We start from the raw sequence: 19,677 nt of genomic DNA, 5'->3' as shown, positions 1-19,677 counted from the left end.
ACAAAATCCATAATCCTGATAATGCTAAGAAAACTGGAAAGATACCTTTACCTTGAAAAGACAGGATAAAGAAGACAGCATAGAAATTTAGGGAGATTGCAGTTTTGGAAAAATCATATTAACATTTATTAGCTGCTACAGCTTTGAAATGTGATGATTTAAAGAAAGAAGTAGACTGTTGATTTCTAAAAGGTATTGTGTTGGCTGAAAGAGAAGAGAATCTTGTTGAGACCTAAAGTGTTCTTTTAAGGATATATTTCAATGTCATTTCAAAAAATAAATGCATTTCCCATAACAAAACAGTGAGGTTAATGGAATCATGCAGGTGAAAGCTTTTTGGCCCGAAGGAGTTCCATCCTTTGGAACAAAGTTTTATTGTTGAACACACCATGACCCAGGCCTGTGAGTGCCAGCACAGTGGCTGTTTTTACAAGATCTGGTACAATATTCACAGTAGTTCTGGCCTTAGCACTAGGCAAGGATCATTCTTTTTGTATCTTCCTGATTGCTTCCTCTACAGAAATGGGATAATCCCTCCTCTTCTAAACTGGAAAGTAGTTTCTTCCCTCAGTAAAACTAGTTTCTTCTCCAGGTTGAGCTTTTCCAACTCTTAGAGGTCTAAAATGAATGATAGGAAACATACTATATTTGCATCTATTTTTATTTAAGAGTTATCTAAGGAGATTTATCTAATTAAATAGGAATTTCCTAACAGATGCCAAAATAAACAATCAACAAGTTTTCTTTAAAGATCATATATATTATATAACAAGATCCACCTAAGAGTTAAAATATAAGTAGGTATACAATTCAACTATTTGAAGATAATTTTTCTTCTTACCACTGAAGCAATAAGCAGGTAGTAGTACAATTTGGGGAAAACAATATTTCTGGCTTTTGTTTATTTTAATTTGTGATATTCATGAGATCTTTTGTGAAGCCTTTGGGTATATAGTAAAATTAATGGGTTTTTAACTTTGTATCGACTCGTACTTTTGTAGGTTTTAAATTTTTCTTCTGGCTTTAATTTATGCTATCTCCTTTTACTTCTTCATTTAGAAATAATGTATTTTTCTCAGGATTGCAATCTCAGTGCAGTCCTCTACTTTTCTATTTGTTGGACGTTCTCTTAGACATCTACATTTTTATCTAGTTAGTACCTTTTTAGTTTTTTATACAATTGATAAGAACTCTTTAATCTTATGAATTCTTTATATTTTCTCTTTGGAGACAAGATTTATAGGGATTTCCTTGGGCTTAAACTAGAAAGAAAAACGAATTTGCATATGAAATGTTGAAGGCTTTGTTACAAAGTAGACTAACATTATATGTATGTTTGAAATAAACTGCTTCAACCGGAGCACCTAGCTGTTAACCTCCAGATTAATATCTATCATAAAATATGTGCGTGCTTCCAACACATGGCATTGCCTCCTATTACTGCATGTCCAGGAGAAATTGTTTTGTCTTGTAGCAAAAGACATTAGTTCTTTGCACATTTTTTTTGTTTTTTTAATGACAGCTATCCAAAAATCAAGCGTTCCCTTGTATGTGAGGACAGAAAAGGACAATTTTTAGACAGGTCTAATATCCAGTTGTACCTTTCAGTCACTTAGAGAGAAGGCTTAGACCCCTGAAGCCCAAAGTCACAGGTTTTTTAGGATTATGGTGGTATATACCTCCAGTTTATAGAAAAAAAAAATGCGTTGTAGAAAATCCAAGTTAAATTAGGACTCAAATCCAAGTTAAATCTAGAACTAAAGTTTTACTGCCCCAAATACTTGTAAACTCTAGGTTACTGCTCTGTTGTCCATTTCATCAGTTGCAGAATATTCAAGTTAGCCTTTCAGTGCTAACAAGAACATAAAAATGCATTATGTCTAAAAGCAGAACATGATTGCCAAGGCAGATCTGCGCATTACCTGAGAGTTTGGGGGGCCACCCAAGCGGCATCTACTTGTTTGCTACTGACCTTCAGTTAGACTTGCTCAAGAATTGTTACAATGTAGTAACATACACCCTTATGTACTCTTGAGTTTATTGAAAACACACAGCAAATGTGCACACACACACACATACACACCAGCACACACCTACTCTAGAGCCTAGAATTTTAAGAGTCAGAACTTTTTACTTGCTTCTGGATTAAGATGGACCCTGTATTTCCTCAGCATGCTAATTAGAAACTCTATAAACAATTCAAAACCAGCTTAAAATTCTGTTTTACAAAAAAAAATTGATGTTAAATATTATCCTCATAGAGTTCTACTCTGACTTTTCAAATTGTTTTTTTCTCCCTTCATGGGATAAACAGTTAGGGTTTCTTTTTCTTTGTTTTTGTATCTCTCATTGTAAAAAATTCTATCTTGAAAGCTGATTTATTATTTCTTCCTTAGCATGGATGACATGGAAACAAAGATGATATTTCATCAGTCTTGTTTTTATTTAAGTTGAAAGGTTATATATTTCTACTGTCTACTGCAATACTGCTAAATATTTTTATAGTGCTTGTAAATCTTATGACATTATTTTTTTAGTTTGTATTTAAGGCATTTACTCAGAAGGGACCATATGCCTCAGTTCATGTCACTCTATCATCAGTGTGTATGGTCACTCTATTTTCTAATACTTTTAAGATTGGTTTTGGCCCCGACGTTCCTCTGCCAGATTTATTTCCTTTATTTTCCCCTATGTAGCACCATTTGGGCCATTTAATATGTAATCTCCCAACTCACCTTTATAGTTATTTTAAACATATGTATATATTTGAAATACCGAATTGTTTTGTATTTTCTAATTTTTGCAAAAGTAGTATCGACTACAAATCACATCCTATTCTTTTATTTTCTACTTTCATCTCTACACTTCCAGTGTCGAAGGCTGGACAGATCTGCCCACTTTAGTACTCTGGCAATTAAACAGAACCCTCTTCTGGCAGAAGCCTAGTCGAATTTGGGGAATGTGTACAAGGAAAGAGGACAGTTGCAGGAAGCAATTGAGCATTACCGGCATGCATTACGTCTCAAACCAGATTTCATCGATGGTTATATTAACCTGGAAGCTGCTTTGGTAGCAGCAGGTGACATGGAAGGGGCAGTATAAGCTTACGTCTCTGCTGTTCAGTACAATCCTGATTTGTACTGTGTTCGCAGTGACCTGGGGAACCTGCTCAAAGCCCTGGGTCGCTTGGAAGGAGCCAAGGCATGTTATTTGAAAGCAATGGGGACGCAACCGAACTTTGCAGTAGCTTGGAGTAATCTTGGCTGTGTTTTCAATGCACAAGGGGAGATTTGGCTTGCAATTCATCACTTTGAAAAGGCTGTCACCCTTGACCCCAATTTTCTGGATGCTTATATCAATTTAGGAAATATCTTGAAAGAGGCACGGATTTTTGACAGAGCTGTGGCAGCTTACCTTTGTGCCCTAAGCTTGAGTCCAAATCATGCAGTGGTACGTGCCAACCTGGCTTGTGTACACTGCGAGCAAGGCCTGATAGATCTGGCAATAGACACCTATTGGTGAGCTATTAGATTGCAACCACATTTCCGTGATGCTTACTGCAACCTAGCCAACGCTCTGGAAGAGAAGGGCCGTGTTGCCAAAGCAGAAGATTGTTATAATACAGCTCTGCGGCTGTGCCCCACCCATGCAGACTCTCTAGCCAATATCAAAGGAGACCAGGGAAACATGGAAGAGGCAGTTCGCTTGTATTGTAAAGCATTAGAAGTCTTCCCAGAGTTTGCTGTTGCCCATTCAAATTTAGCAAGTGTATTGGAGCAGCAGGGAAAACTGCAGGAAGCTCCGATGCATTATAAGGAGGCTGTTCGAATCAGTCCTACCTCGGCTGACGCCTACTGTAATATGGGAAACACTCTAAAGGAGATGCAGGATGTTCAGGGAGCCTTGCAGTGTTATACTCCTGCCATTCAGATTAACCCTGCATTTGCAGATGCCCACAGCAATCTGGCTTCCATTCACAAGGATTCAGGGAATATTCCAGAAGCAATTGCTTCTTATCGCACTGCTCTGAAGCTTGAACCTGACTTTCCTGACGGCTATTGTGATTTGGCTCATTGCCTGCAGATTGTCTGTGATTGGACAGACTATGATGAGCGAATGAAGAAGTTGGTCAGCATTGTGGCTGACCAGCTGGAGAAGAATAGGTTGCCTTCTGTGCAGCCTCATCATAGTATGCTCTATCCTCTTTCTCATGGCTTCAGGAAGGCTCTTGCTGAGAGCCATGGGAACCTCTCCTTGGATGAGATCAGTGTCCTTCGTAAACCACCGTATGAACATCCAAAAGACTTGAAGCTCAGTGATGGTCGACTGCGTGTAGGATATGTGAGTTCTGACTTTGGGAATCATCCTACTTCTCATCTTATGCAGTCTATTCCAGGCACGCACAATCCTGATAAATTTGAGGTATTCTATTATGCCCTGAGCCCAGATGACGGCACAAACTTCCGAGCGAAGGTGATGGCAGAAGCCCATCATTTCATTGATCTTTCTCAGATTCCATGCAATGGGAAAGCAGCTGATCGCATCCATCAAGATGGTATACACATCCTTGTAAATATGAATGGTTATACCAGGGGTGCTCGAAATGAACTCTTTGCTCTCAGGCCAGCTCCTATTCAGGCAATGTGGCTGGGCTACCCTGGAACCAGTGGTGTGCTTTTCATGGATTATATCATCACTGATCAGGAAACTTCACCTGCTGAAGTTGCTGAGCAGTATTCTGAGAAACTGGCTTATATGCCCCATACTTTCTTTATTGGTGATCATGCCAATATGTTCCCTCACCTGAAGAAGAAAGCAGTCATCGATTTTAAGTCCAATGGGCACATTTATGACAATCGGATTGTGCTGAATGGCATCGACCTCAAAGCATTTCTTGATAGTCTCCCAGATGTGCAAATTGTCAAGATGAAATGTCCTGAGGGAGGAGACACCGCAGACAGCAGTAATACAGCTCTTAATATGCCTGTCATTCCTATGAATACTGTTGCAGAGGCAGTTATTGAAATGATTAACAGAGGACAAATTCAGATAACAATTAATGGATTCAGTCTTAGCAATGGACTGGCAACTACCCAGATCAACATTAAGGCTGCCACTGGAGAGGAGGTTCCCCGTACCATTATTGTAACCACACGTTCTCAGTACGGGTTACCGGAAGATGCCATTGTGTACTGTAACTTCAATCAGTTATATAAAATTGACCCATCTACTTTGCAGATGTGGGCAAATATTCTGAAGCGTGTTCCCAATAGTGTACTGTGGCTGTTGCGTTTTCCAGCAGTAGGAGAACCTAATATTCAACAGTACGCACAAAATATGGGCCTTCCCCAGAACCGTATCATTTTTTCACCTGTTGCTCCTAAAGAGGAACATGTTCGGCGAGGCCAGCTGGCTGATGTCTGCTTGGACACTCCACTCTGTAATGGACACACCACAGGGATGGATGTCCTTTGGTCAGGGACACCCATGGTGACTATGCCAGGAGAGACTCTTGCTTCCCGAGTTGCAGCTTCCCAGCTCACTTGTTTAGGCTGTCTTGAGCTTATTGCTAAAAATAGTCAAGAATATGAAGACATAGCTGTGAAACTGGGAACTGATCTAGAATACCTGAAGAAAATTCGTGGCAAAGTCTGGAAGCAGAGAACATCTAGCCCTCTGTTCAACACCAGACAATACACAATGGACCTAGAGCGGCTCTATCTACAGATGTGGGAGCATTACGCAGCTGGCAACAAACCTGATCACATGATTAAGCCTGTTGAAGTCACTGAGTCGGCCTAAATAATGACTGTGTGCACAGGAGAATTACCCTGTACCTGAGCCTCAACCTTCTGGGGGAAAGGCAACTACTTTCTCCTTATCTGTACAATACCATGTTGCAGATGGGTGACAGACAATGATAAGATAGCACAGCCAGACTTGCTTCCTGCATGATCATGATCACGATAGGGAGAGACACAAGAGATGGGAAACTGCTGCTCCACAAGGAGTCTCCATAGAATTTTGCAGCATCCAGGTGTCTGGAAGGTCTGGAAGGTAAGTCTGGAAGGTCTGATCTCCCTTGGTCTTCCATGGGATGGATGGTTAGTGTGGAAGGGAGATAGAGATTGCCCAGCCGTTTTGTGATTATCATGGATTGATTGAGTCTTCTGGATTAATATTTTTCTTTATATTTTGGGTATTGGAGCTTTTAAAAATGTTTGGTTTCAGGTATTTTTATTCATGTGAAGTGTATATGATTCTCTTGAGATAAGGTTTTAAGCTAAAATATCCCTTGTTTTAGTTTCTGAACTCTACAGATAAATGGGGACTTTGCTGCTGTAGTCTTTTTATAGGTTTTATAAACCACTTGAGCCTACATCAGTCATTTTAGTTTGTGACATAATGTTTGGAACTATCAGTGCTTTGTTGGTTTATAGATGATGGCTTAAATTCTTTTCCTGGTCCGCTTCCTTCTTCCCTTTCCCCCACTTTAAAAATTCTCCTGTAACTTGGCTAACAAAAAACCAAGTCTGATTCAAAACCTGCCGGAGTGTTTCTCTTAGCTCGAAGGGACTGTCCCTACTTGTTCCCCTCCTTGTTCCATTCCATGGGAGATAAATCACCAGGGCCCAGAAATCAGAAAGAATGTAAAATGAGACAAGCAAAGCTGTCTCCCCCCTGCACATGCAGGTTATTTTTGATGCTTCTGGGTTTATGGGTTTTCTCCCAGGGAAGTTAACCTTGAGCCGAGACAGTCTGTAGATAATGTAAACCACCATCTGGCAACCTTCCTTTTTCTAGTCTATATAATCTGCAACTGTAGCAGGAAGGTGTGAGTCTTCCTTTGGTTCCAGAGTGAAATGCGAGTTGGAGTTGGAGTTGGAAAAGAGGCCCACAACCAAGTGTTAGAGAAGGAAATGTGAAGTCATTAGTGAAAAACCAGGTTGAAGTTAAGGTGAAGAGGCATGAGGAAATGGTCAACTGTTACAGTATTACAAAGATCATCAAGAAGCATATCCATGAATGTGGTTTGTATTGCAATCTGCTGAAAAAGAGACAAGTATCCTGGCCTGGCCTTCATGGAGATTATATTTTATTGATTCTGATAATAGATTATTGTTGAAAAGGGCCTCCTATAAATTATAACCATGCAAAGGCAGCAAGATAATTTTTTTTCTTTATGTATGTGTTTCTCATTCCTACTCACTTCTCTCTTAGGGGAAGAGAAAATCACACACAAAAAAATGTCAAGTCTCAGCTATTCCTTTTCAAAATAATTTTTTTCCAAATTCCAGTGGAGGCAATAGGTTAACTGTTAAGATTTGTAAGGCTCAAAAAGCTAGATTTTTTACAAAGTGTACCCAAATTTTATTCTATAACTAATAGCTTTGGAAAGAATGTGTCATGATGCAAAGTTGGAAAAAGCTGGTTTTTCTTCCGTGAATGACTTCAGTGTGTTGGGAGAAGAGGCAGAGAAGAAATCAAAGTAATTAAACATGGGGTGAGTTTTCCTGATAGGGGACTCTAGTGCTTTAAAATAGACTAGATAACCCTAGGGATAAGCTGAGGGTAGAACAGACCAATGCCTCATTTCCAATCTGGTACCCTGGAAGAAAACAGTGTATTTCCTTTGAAGTCTTGAGAGGTTTCTCTTCTGCTTTGTTTTGTTTTTGGTTCATTTTGTAATCAACCTTATTAAGGTATCATTTACATACAATAAAATGCAGACATTTTTAGTCAATAGTTCAGTGACTTTTAATTAATGTATACATTTGTATAACTACCACCCCCATAAAGATAGATAACAATTCTAAAACCCTAGAAAGTTTCCTCCTAGGCTTTTGCAAAAGTATCCCCATCTCCCACCCCAAGGCAACCACTGATCTGTTTTTTATCTTTAGAGATGACTTTTGCCCAGTTTAGAATTTCATGTAAGTTGAATAATACAGTAGGTGCCCTTTTGATCTGGCTTCACTTGCTCAGCATATAGTTTTTGAGATTCATTCATGTTGGGATGTTTTAAACCAGGACTTTAGCCTGGGTGGCTGATGTTGTCTGAAGGCACTTATAGGTACATCTGAGTCTCTGGCATTGTCAGTGTCTGTTCTTGGCTCCGTATTTTCAACTTTACTAAGCAGCACAAGGTTGAAGTAAGGAAGATCATTGTCAGTATAATGGAGGTGAAGTGGGTTCTGTTATATAATATTCTCAGCAAAAATTGACCTGCTTGGAATCATTGTGCTGATAATTGACAAGAATACTCTTCTTCCAAAAACCTTGGTACTATAAAACTTCTAAAGGACGCTGTCCTAGGACTCTTTTAGTTTTCATTTTTTGGGAAACATTTCTGGAAAATTCAAATGTTCACAACCTGAAAGAAGCAATTATTCACCTGAAGGCTGACTCTGCTAAAGTTGAGTTGTCCGACCTTTACATGCTGATAGAAGCCAAATAGCCTTGCAAAACAATGCTCTCTTATTGGATATAAGCATATAGATTGTTTAAGATGGACGTGTATATGCAGTAAAGTGAAAAAACAGAGAATCTTTGGGTTTCCCTTGCTGGGTTTTTTTTATTTTTTCATTTAAGTTTCTATAGCGTATGCTAATAATTCAGGGTAACCTCAGGTTAGTTTTAGTTCCACTCTTTACATAAATGTTGAAGTACTCCATACCCACCGTTTTCCTACCTTCCTTCTTTTCTTCCATCTTTCCTTTCTCACTTCTTATAATCCATTATACTTAATCCTGCATTTGCTGAGGTGGCACTTAGTGTAGGAAAATACTGTGAAATTTTGCTGTTCAGAATGCATGTTGACCAAATTCTATATTGAGAAAAGGTCTGAATTTACCCAGAGTAACCCTTTCTCAGCGTCTTTGAATAAAGGCCATAGAAAGTGGGCTCTATATAGTATCCTGACAGGTATGTAGAATTCATAGCAATTGCCCTCAAAGAGCTTACCTATCGTAGATGCATATGAATGCATTTAATGATTGCTTTATTGGCAGCAGTGCCATCATACACGGTCTGTTTGGTTTTATATCATTCTCATTACCTGCTGATTACCACTGTATACATTGCAAATGGAATGGTTTCTATGGCTTGTGAACTTAACGGCCAAATAATATGTAATTTATTGCACACTTTAGTGTAGAAGATGGAGACTCCATAACTTTTCGTGTGTTCTTTGCCCCTTTGGAATGTATTACCCTGAGATCAGGCAAAGTAATAAATTTATTTCAAATGTGCGTGATAGCTAAACATCAGTTAGGAATGGTGGGCAATATTTCTTCTTCCAGCAACATAACAGTGTTTAAAGACTAAGCCATTGAACGTGGAGTTACTGAACATGGGACTCAGTTCACTGGGATCCCTTCTTAGAAAAATAAAGCAAAACTTGAATTGGATTTGTGTTGCTTATTCAAGTAGTAACTTATCAGCTACATCTTGAACTTAATTTGTCACAAACATTTGGTATTTTATTAACTCTCTTCCCCTTCTTCCCCCGACTCTCACGAGAACGGATCATGAGTATCTTAAAACATACTAAGTCGTCTTCCATCCCTGTTAATCTAACTACAAGAGCACACTTTCCTTATCCAATGCAACTTACTGTCTTTTAGAGTAGCTGTGCTTTTAATTCTGTACAAAATTACAACCAGCAAAGAGAAACATTTTCAAGGAGCCACCACATTGTAGAGCTTTAGAAAGAAGACTTTAGAATTAAGGGCAAATATATCAATTTATAGCTAAAGCACCTGAGGCCTAAAGTAGGCAGGTTACCATCGAGGTCAGGGAAAGTGGTGGAAGATCAGGTTTCAAGCTGAGGAAGAGTCTAGAGGGACTCAATCTGAGCAGGTCAAAAACTGAAATGAGGCCACGAATGTTCTGGGAAGGCTGGCATGTGGCCTCAAGTGTGGGATTCAGACACGGAGTGGGCCCGGGGGGAACTGAGCTTCTGCAGTAGGCAGAGAAGTCCACCTCCTCTCCGGAAAGTGCCGCTGACATCAGGGAGTTGAGGGGAAAGAGCAATGAGTTCCAGTCCACCTGAGAAAGCAGGCCAGTCTGATTAACTCTGAATTTAGGCTTATTTCAGATACTTCTTGAGAAAGAACTTGGACAAGAGCAAGTCCCACGCAGCCTCTTTTAAATCCATGCCCAGTATTTTCTGGTGGAGTTGCTTAAACCCTCCAAGTGACTCCAGCATTTTAATTTCACTCTGTAAATAATTCCGACAGTTCTATGATTGATTATTTAATGGGCAAATAAGTAGGGTCACAAAAGAGTGTGAATGTATTTTACAGAATGAGGATGGGCGGAGTGGAGCAGTCTGGAACAGCACACCAATAAAAAGGGATCTTGGTAAAGAAGAACGTCTATTAGAAATGGAGAGGAATTCGCAAGGAAATTAGTGCCTGACTCCACGCCCTTCTCTCTGCATGTTTAAAAGCTAGTTTCTAATTTTATTTTCATAGGAGATGTCTCTGTGATGAATTGTCTTTTACCTCCACACTAGTTATCACATGGACATATTGTGAAGTTTGTGTGAGAGAAAGCAAGTATTAGAATTTCTCTTGCAAGCAGCCATAAGCACTGCCTGGAACAGTCTAGGATAGAAGGAGAAGGAAAGGAAGGTGGAAACAAAGGAGAAAGACAGCTGATGATGCTGGAGTCTCTCGCTGGGATTTGTGGTATCTCATTTTGAAACTAAGTACAGAAAGTCAGAACTTGACTGATTGTTTCTTGATCACGGTTTGTTTTCATTTTTGCTTTTTTCGTGCTCTCTCATCAGTTATTCCAGCCAGTGCCATGTCATTTTCAGTTTCAGTAAGTAAGCATGCCTGTCTTGTTTCCATTTGCATTATTCATGCAAACGTTGATTGAACTGATGACCCCGAGTTATCACGGAAACATTAAATACACCAGTGGATACATTTCTTAATTTTAGAAAAAAATTACCGAGTGAAGGTTAAAACAACTCCTCTTCATTTTGTCATTTTAAAAATACTTCTCCTAACATGCAATACCTCATTGCCTAACAATGCCAGATAAATGAAGAATTCCTATGTATTCCTGAATGCAGGCTAGTCTGTATATTTTTTGGCAGGTATGACCGTTACCGAGGGTAACGGCCTGGTTTGCTGGCCATGTCCTGTCTCCTAGAAAGTTGTACTTTCTGTTTTCTTTCAGTTGGTCCATTGGATATCAGAGGTGAATTTATAAAACTATACTTCCCTTTACACTTACTTTGTTTTGTTTTGTTTCCCTTGAAGACTAGTTGATTGACAATGTTGTGTTTCAGGTGTACAGCTAAGTGATTCAGATATATATATATTTCTTTTTCAGATCCTTTTCCTTTATAGGTTATTACAAGGTATTGAATATAGTTGCCTGTGCTATACAGCAGGACCTCGTAGTTTATCTACTTTATATATAGTATACCCTTACTTTCTGTGATCCACGCTGGTCAGACCACATAATTATTTTCACTTCTGATATAATTTTTTCCGGTCCAACCTCAAATCTTTGATAAGAAGATATTTTAAAATAAGTTTAGCATGTGTGTGCTCTAAATCCAACAGTAGTTATTAGAGATATGATTTTGCACTAGGTATTCCTCCCTTTTTTGTCCTTGGCCAACCAATTGAAAATTAGTTTTTATTTTCTGGTTGATTTGCTAGATGTTTATGACTATAATAAAAGTCTTAAATTTTGTCTCATATCTTAAAACACAATCTGAATTAGCAATGGATATTGTGCCATACATAGGGGCTGTGATATAAATATAGTTTCTAACTTCAAAAACATATAACCTAGAAGGGAACACAGACACATATGCAGCAATTATGGTAACTGCATTTGTTTACTAAGTGAAATAGTACTGAGATGGATAAAGTGCTAGCGAGCCTTGAACAGGCAAATCAGCGGCAAAAATAGATGCGCAGTTCTTTAAAAATCTTTTTAACATTTTTCCAGGTACATGTAGAATATAACTTAGCATAAAAACGGTATGGGTTTGAGGATATGGGGAGGGGGAAGGTTAAGCTGTGACAAAGAGAGTGGCATGGACATATATACACTACCAAACGTAAAATAGATAGCTAGTGGGAAGCAGCCACTTAGCACAGGGAGATCAGTTCGGTGCTTTGTGACCACCTGGATGGGTGGGATAGGGAGGGTGGGAGGGAGACAAAAGAGGGAGGGGTTATGGGGATGTATGTATATGTATAGGTGATTCACTTTGTTATAAGGCAGAAACTCACACACCATTGTAAAGCAATTATACTCCAATAAAGACGTTAAAAATAAATAAATAAGTAAAAGAAGACTGACTCATCCAATTAAAATAAAAAAAGAAATTCTCTCATCCTGGATTCAAGAGAAGGGATGAAGTAAAAGGATGAGGAAGAACAAGAAGAGGAAATGTGAGCGTGGAGAGGGTAGGAGGAAGAGCAGAAGGCAAATAAGTGTATGTGCTTCTCTTGCCATCCCTTTTTTTTTTTTTTTTTTGGCGCTTCAGGAAAACCCAAAAGCCAGAGAAGAGCACAGAGGTGCTCACCACTGCATGTGAACAAAAAGGTGGAGAGAAGAGAATGGTGGTAATCTGCGCAGGCAACTGGAGGATGACCTGAGTGCATCTCGCCAGGGAACAGTCCCCGTTCCATAGAATCCCTGAAGATGCCAGGCTCTTATGTTTAGATGGGGGGCCGAAGGTGTCTGTGGAGTCATCACATACATCACTCCTGGAGGTGTTGTTCACATTGTGTTCTTTGTAAAGAGTGTCCCTGGTGAGGTTCAACATCTCCCTCTGCAGGACCCAGCCTTGCCCTCCCAACCCGCCAAGGTCAGCAGACAGCATCCCCAGTTAATCACCAGGTGTAGTGAGATATCTGGAGTGGCCCTGGTACCCCCCAGTTCAGGCGTCCTGGGGAAAGGGTGAGGAGGACAGAGGAACCGGGGCTTCTTCTCATGCAAGCAGACAGCTCACCTGGCCCAGCGCTGCTGCATCCCTGTGGGCACACAGTAGCCCTGTCATCCGGTAGGGGACACTGCAGGATCCACACCTGGCTGGGATTTGCCCAACCCCTGGGGACCCCTCAGCCTCTGTGGAGCCCCACTGAAGGGCCTGGGTCACCTCATGGCACCATTTCTCAACCTGAGGTTCTATAGATTTTTCATAGATGTGTAAAAATTGAATACAACACACACACAAAATGAAGGCAATTCAAAGCAATGCTAATTTAGGATGAGTTAAAGGGCCAGGATTCCAAATTAATTATGACCTTAAAATTAGATAACAAATACATCTGGTTTTATTACATGCTGAAAAGCAGTGTCTTCTACAAACTTTTCATGTTGGGATACAGCAAAGCTATAGAATTTATGATTCTGTGACCACAGCATCAGGATATTTTTAAATTAAAAAGCACAGGCAAGTTTGGCTGGGGTGTTAAAGAAAGAAAAACGATTATTAGGGGAAAAGGGAACATTGCGGTTCTCTGCCCACTTCCACTGTGCTGGTCTCATGATGGGCCGTGTTGCGTGTGGGCTGGAGGGACAGGGTCACTACTCCCACCTGTGTCATCAGACCTCCCACTCCTCACAGCGCCCAGGTGGGAGGGACCCACACTTTTCAACCTGGAGCCCCAGTGCCTCCCCTTTCCTCTGCATCACTTTCACTGTTCAGGGGACCAGTCGCTCGAACGCCGCCCGGCCAAATGCCCAGGTTAAATCGCCCCTGTAGGACAGGTCTCTCTGCTACCAGAACACACTTGGCAAAGAGCAGCAAACAGGCCCCAGTGCCCTGGGGATGTGAGCCCTGGGGATGTCAGGGCCCAAAGTCACTTGCAGGGTCTGAGTAGCCCCCTGGGTCCCACACACCGACCCCAGGGAGCCCACCTCCCCACTGACTCCAGTCCCTGCCTTTGTGTGGCAGGTTCTCGTCTGACTCCTGTGAAGACTGTGACCTGGAGGCGTCAGCCTGAGACTCAGAGGGGATGGAGCTTGTGCAGCGTCTGGCAGCTTAAATGAGACACGAGGCCAAGGAAGGAGGGCCGCCTCTCTGCTCCGCCTCCGCTCCTGAGTCAGGTAGTGAGTGCCGGTTACTTCCTGTCGGAGCTGTACAGATTTAGCATAATTTTAGATATATGTCTTACTTTTAACAGTGAAAGGCTGTTACATCAAACAAAATTGATCTCCTCTTTTTTTTTTTAAACATTTCTATGTAAAATAACACACAAGTATAGAAAAGCACCCTCCGCAAAGGGAGGGCTCAGTGAATTACAATGGGCGCTGCACTCTGGGGAGCAGTAGTTCTTCCCTCTGTAAAAGCCCAGATGCTTCAGAGAAGCTCCTCTCAGCTTCCTTACTCTGGCCCCACCTCCACAGCGGAAATCCCAAAGGGACTGGATTCTCCCAGCCCTCCAGCACCCTCCACTACTTTCTCATTGTGCTGCCACACTCATTTTGAGTTATTTGTGTGTAAATCACTGCACTTGGAATATACATGGAGTAACTGACTTCATTCTTATAACCGAATAAGTTAGCACTTATTCTTCGACAGGGGGCGGCCAGAGTGCTGGGGACGTCCTGTATATTGAACTGGGTGTTGGTAACAGATGTGTTTATATTTACAAGAAACCATAAAGCTCTATGCTTAAGATCTGTGCCCTGTACAATACACCAAGTAAACTTCAATTAGAAAGAGATGCCAAAAAAATTTCCCCACAAAACAAACTTCAGGGCCAGGTGGCTTCCTCTGATTTCTACCAAACATTTAAGACAGAAACGATGCCCGTCTCCTACACACTCTTCCAGAGAACAGATACAGAGGGAACACACCCACACTGCTTTCATCGGACCAGGAGAATACTGATGTCATACCAGCAGTAGATATTACAGGACAGGAGAAATTCCAGGCTAAACACTTCTGAATGTCGATGTCAAAATCCAAAAGCAAATATTAGCAGTCTAAACCTAGAGGTTTTCAGAAAGGAAGGAAACTGGGATTTCGTGGCGGTATTTCCAGTGGTTGATGTGGACAGGATCACTGGGTGTTTGGGCGCTGCCTGGGAACGTGGAGAGAAGGGACAATGCCATCGGGTTAGTGGAATGAACATTTGGTGACAGAGATTAGGAGGGCCTGGGTCATCCTCAGAGACAGTCCTGGGATGGGGTCTCTAGGCTGTGGCTATGGAGGGGTCCCTCTAGAAGGGCATGGGCCTCTCTCCTGTGCCACTGCAGGGTCTAGGGATGGATGAGGAGTTTGTAGGGGCTGGATTTTGATGAGGAAGGATGAGCAGGGAAGGTGCGCCCTCAGAGCCAGTGCGGCCACGGCCCCTCCCCAGCCAGGCCGTAGCCCAGGCTACTCAGACAGTTGCTCACATCAATAGTCAGGCGACAGTGGGGCACGCCAGCTTCACCCACTAAACCACCAAGCACAGCCCAGCAGGCCACTGTCCTGATTAATCAGCACTAACTGTGCATCCAGGGCTGGTTGTTGAAGACCAAGCTAATTTGTTAGAGACGTGCCATGTGGGCAACTGGCTTGGAGAGACCAGGGCTCTGAGCCACGTGGAGACAAGCCGACCACTGGTCAGACCACCAGGAGGCTCACCCAGTGTGTGAAGACGCTGAGGGAGGAGGGACGTAGATGGGACCCCCTGATCCTTCAAGGGACCTTCTTTCAGGGATATTTAAGAGCTGTGGGGTCAGGGATCAACATGTAAGGGAGGCAGTGGGTCAGGCTTGGGCCCTCCTGTTGGCTCAGACCCCTCCTGTCCTTGGAGCAACCATGGGGCAGGCAGGAGGCTTGGGGGGATGGAGGGAGGGGAGCCCTGGGCTCAGGAGTCCAGAGCACCATCTAGAGGATTCAGGGGTTCAGGGATTTCTGTCCCAGGGAACCAACTACATTCCTGTCCCACATCCATCTGTCATCAGCTTTGCGACTCCGGGAAAGTCACTTAAAATCTCAACATTTTAGTGCCATGTACCATAAAATATGGTTCACAGCACCTGCCATGAGTTCCCCACGGGGCTGATGTGGGGATCACAGGAGATGATGACAGATATTCTTCACAAGCTCTAAAGCATCACACCCATAACCTTCCCCACTCCCCTGCCCTGTGGCATCCAGGTCCCCTCTCTGGAGGCAGCACTACCACATTTCTTGCTTATTCTTCCAGACATTTAATATTTGAACACTTAGGTAGCACTTATGAAGTAAGCATCATTTTTCATCAGGGTCTACCTGATTTGCTGTATTAAGCTTCATCATGTAATACTAATAAGTGGGCCCTATTAACATTTCCACTATCACAGAACAAGGAACTGAGGACAGAGGGTCTGCATAACTTTCCCAGGTTCATGTGGCTTCTGGTATGATTTGAATCCAGACCATCAGGCACCAGCTCCCACTCTGTCGGTCACTGTGCTGTGCTCCCTTTCTATATTATCTCACTAAATAAAGTCATGTCCCGTGCAGTCAGCCTGCTGGCTATTTTAAGTGCACACCACATTGCAACACCCTCTTCTCAGCCCAGCTTCGATTCACGTGACTCCCCTAGACTCCCCTAGGAGGCTGGTGAACAAAGAGAACAGACGTGTGACCTGGGAATGAATTGACACCTCTGCATGGTCTTCTCCCAGCAACATATCAATAGTTCTCTCAGTTTTTGTTGTGTTTTCCAGGATCATGACTCGGGTACCAAGAAGAAAAGGAAGATTATAAAGGAATCAAACACAGGATGCACAAGAATATCATCTGTGATCAAGATAATCTGCTGGCCATCCGCAGCGGTGGTTCAGGCACATCAGAATCAGCATCTGGCCAAACAACAGGGTAGGGACCCAAATAGCACCCCCACTGACCACTCCATTGAAGGTACTGTGGAACTAATACCAGCAAGTAGATTCAGGAGCAATGGCTGTAGTTTGTACAGCAGAGCCTGGATCTGGCTGAGGGAGGATTGGGCAGGGAAGGTGCCCACTCAGAGCCCGTGCAGCCACTGCCCGCTCTTAGCCAGGCCTTAGTCCAAGCTGCTCAGACGATTGGTCAGTTTCTAGTCAGTGAGACCCTGGGGGCCTGTAACCTTCATGTGTTAAGCCACCAAAACACGAGCCCAGTAGACCCTGTTCCCAGCTAATGAATATTAACTGCTCATCATCCGGGTTTGATCAGTTGAAGATGATGCTAATTCTCTGTGCAACTGTCATGTGGGCAGTTGGTTTGGAATGTCCTGGGTTTTGAGTCAGTTAGGGAGTCAAGTAGACTACTGGTCATTCAGGGTGGTCACCTGACCACCAGGAAGTCTCACTGCAAATCAGCTGCTAGAATCAAGTGCTGAGGGGGAAGGGAGGGGAGATGCACACATATTTGGATACCCTGGTCCATCAGGGGGTCTGCATTTGGGGGAAAGACACTGTATTTGGGGTCAGGGATTGAAACGTAGAGCCAGGAGGTGGGTCCAGGTTTGAGCCATTCTCTTGGGCCAGGCACCTCCTCCGAGTACCAGCTGTCTCCCTGCAGCATTCTTGGGGCAGGAGGATGTGGGAAAGGGAGTGAGGAGAGCTCTTGGTTTGTGTATCCAGGGTATGATCTCATGTCCATGTGTTCCGGAATCTCTGTCCCTCCCCTGCCTCAGACCCATCACTCATCAGTGTTGTGACGCTAGACAAGTTACTCAATCTGTCTAAATTTCAGTGCCCTGAACCATAAAATATGGGTCACAGCCCCTACTCTGCCCACCCCACAGTGCATCACAAGAAATAATATTCTTTCCATGAGCTCTAAAACTTCTTACTCGTGTCATCAATGTGAAAAAGTAGGCTCTATCCTCCTATTTGTAGCCTCCTAGGTGCCCTTTCTGGAGACAACCTACTTATTCTTCCAGGCATTTAATACTTGAACATTTATGTAGGTAGCACTTATGAAGTACCCATCATTTTTCTTCAGGCTTTGTATTTACTAATTTTTAGCCTCAGAACATAATACGAATAAGCAGGTCCTACTAATATTTCCATATCCCTGGCCAGGGAACTGAGAAACAGAAGAGCTAAGTAACTAACCTTCCCAGGTACACATGGCGTTCGAATAGGATTTGATTTCAGGCCATCAGGCACCAGCACCCATACTCTCCCTCATTGTGTTGTGCTGACTTTGTACTTGTCTCATGTAAATAAAGTTATTTTCCCCATGGGATCAGCCTGTTGGGTATTTTAAGTGCACGCTAAAATGCAAGGTCCATCTTCATAAGCCCTACTTTGATTCAGGGGACTCCCCGGGCAGCTAGTAATAAGGAGCTCTGAAGTTTCACCTGTGAATAAGACTTTTGCCAGGAAGATGTCAACACCTCTCACTATTGTGAATGTATTTCCTAGGAGCTTGTTTCAGGAATATGAAGAGAAAAAGACAAGGATTCAAACCAAGGATACCATATGGGGATTGATCCTCCGTGAAGAAAATATACTGGCTGGCCCTCACCGTCATTCAACAGCTCAAAATGAACATCTAGTCCCAAAGGGTTGAGCCTCAAATATCATCCCATACAAGCCACTCCATTGAAGTCACTGTGAGAATTCCATCCTGAAACTGATCAAGAGTAATGACTATAAAAAGTTGTCATATTATCTTTTGATTGAGATATAATTCACATTTTTTTTAACTGTGTGATTCAGCTGCTTTTAGTGTGCTCAGGTTTTGCAATCAACATCTCTAATTCCAGTACATTTTCATCATCCCCAAGAGAAACCTCATACCTAGTATCAGTCATTCTCATTCTGTCCACCCCTTTCACCCCAGCCCTGGGTCTTTCTGTCTCTGTTGATTTTCCTATGCTGGACCTTTCATATGAATAGAACCACACAATGTGCGGACTTCTGTGTCTGACTTTTGCAGTAAGCAAAATGTATTCAAGGTGCATCCAGGTTGTAGCATGTATCTGTCCTTCACCCTTTTAATGGCTGAATAATATTCATTGTATGGATATAACACATTTTATTTTTCCATTCCTCAGTTGGCGAATAGTTGGGTTGTTTCCACTCTTTGGCTATTATGAATAATGATACGACAATATAACACTCATGTACAAGTTTTTGTGTGAACGTATGTTTTTTATTTCTCCTGGACATATACCTGGGAGTGGAGTTCCTGGGCCATATTGTATCTCTGTGTTGAACTTTTTGAGGAACGGCCAAACTATTTTCTTTTTCGTATTTGCACCAGCAATGATTGAAAGTGCCGATTTCCCCACATCATTGCCAACGCTTGTTTTTAAAAAAATTATATGGCACAATAGTGGGTATGAAGTGGTGTCTCACTGTGGTTTCAGTTTGCATAATTTTGACTTATAATTTTGCACATGTTTTCATGTGCTTATTGGCAATTTGTGTCTTCTTTGGAGCAGTATCTGTGCAGATTCTTTTTCTCGTTTTTAAAATTTGGTTATTTGACATTTTATTGTTGAGTTGCCAGTGTTCTTTACATATTCTGAATACTAGGCTTTATCAGATATATGACTTGCAAACATTTTCCTTCATTCTGAAGGTTGTATTATGTCTTTCTTGATGGTGTTCTTTGAAACACAAAGGATTTTAATTTTGATAAAGTCCAATTTCTTTTTCCTTTTGTTGTCTGTGCCTTTGCTATCATATTTAAGAGTTCATTGCCAAATCCAA

At 42.0% G+C, this 19,677-nt stretch overlaps 1 protein-coding gene and 1 pseudogene across 1 annotated transcript in view; both read left to right on the top strand.

Moving 5' to 3' along the window:
- The first annotated feature begins 319 nt into the window (after nucleotides 1-319).
- Nucleotides 320-18,200, top strand: LOC149744035 (UDP-N-acetylglucosamine--peptide N-acetylglucosaminyltransferase 110 kDa subunit pseudogene; annotated as a pseudogene).
- LOC149744033 (2'-5'-oligoadenylate synthase-like protein 2) overlaps nucleotides 14,101-19,677 on the top strand; it is a 22,042-nt gene continuing 16,465 nt past the window's right edge. Inside the window, exon 1 of the mRNA XM_089905868.1 lies at nucleotides 14,101-16,843. Coding sequence (XP_089761994.1) covers nucleotides 16,749-16,843 — 95 coding nt within the window. The 5' untranslated portion in view covers nucleotides 14,101-16,748. The remainder of the gene's footprint in view (nucleotides 16,844-19,677) is intronic.

Source organism: Delphinapterus leucas, unplaced genomic scaffold, assembly GCF_059928025.1.
Source record: "Delphinapterus leucas isolate spDelLeu-1000000601 "Yukka" unplaced genomic scaffold, BTC_Dleu_Yukka2 spDelLeu_asBTCV2_sq25, whole genome shotgun sequence".
NCBI lineage: Eukaryota > Metazoa > Chordata > Mammalia > Artiodactyla > Monodontidae > Delphinapterus > Delphinapterus leucas.
The sequence above is the reverse complement of the archived record's forward strand: the minus strand, read 5'-3'. Positions and strand labels throughout refer to the sequence as shown.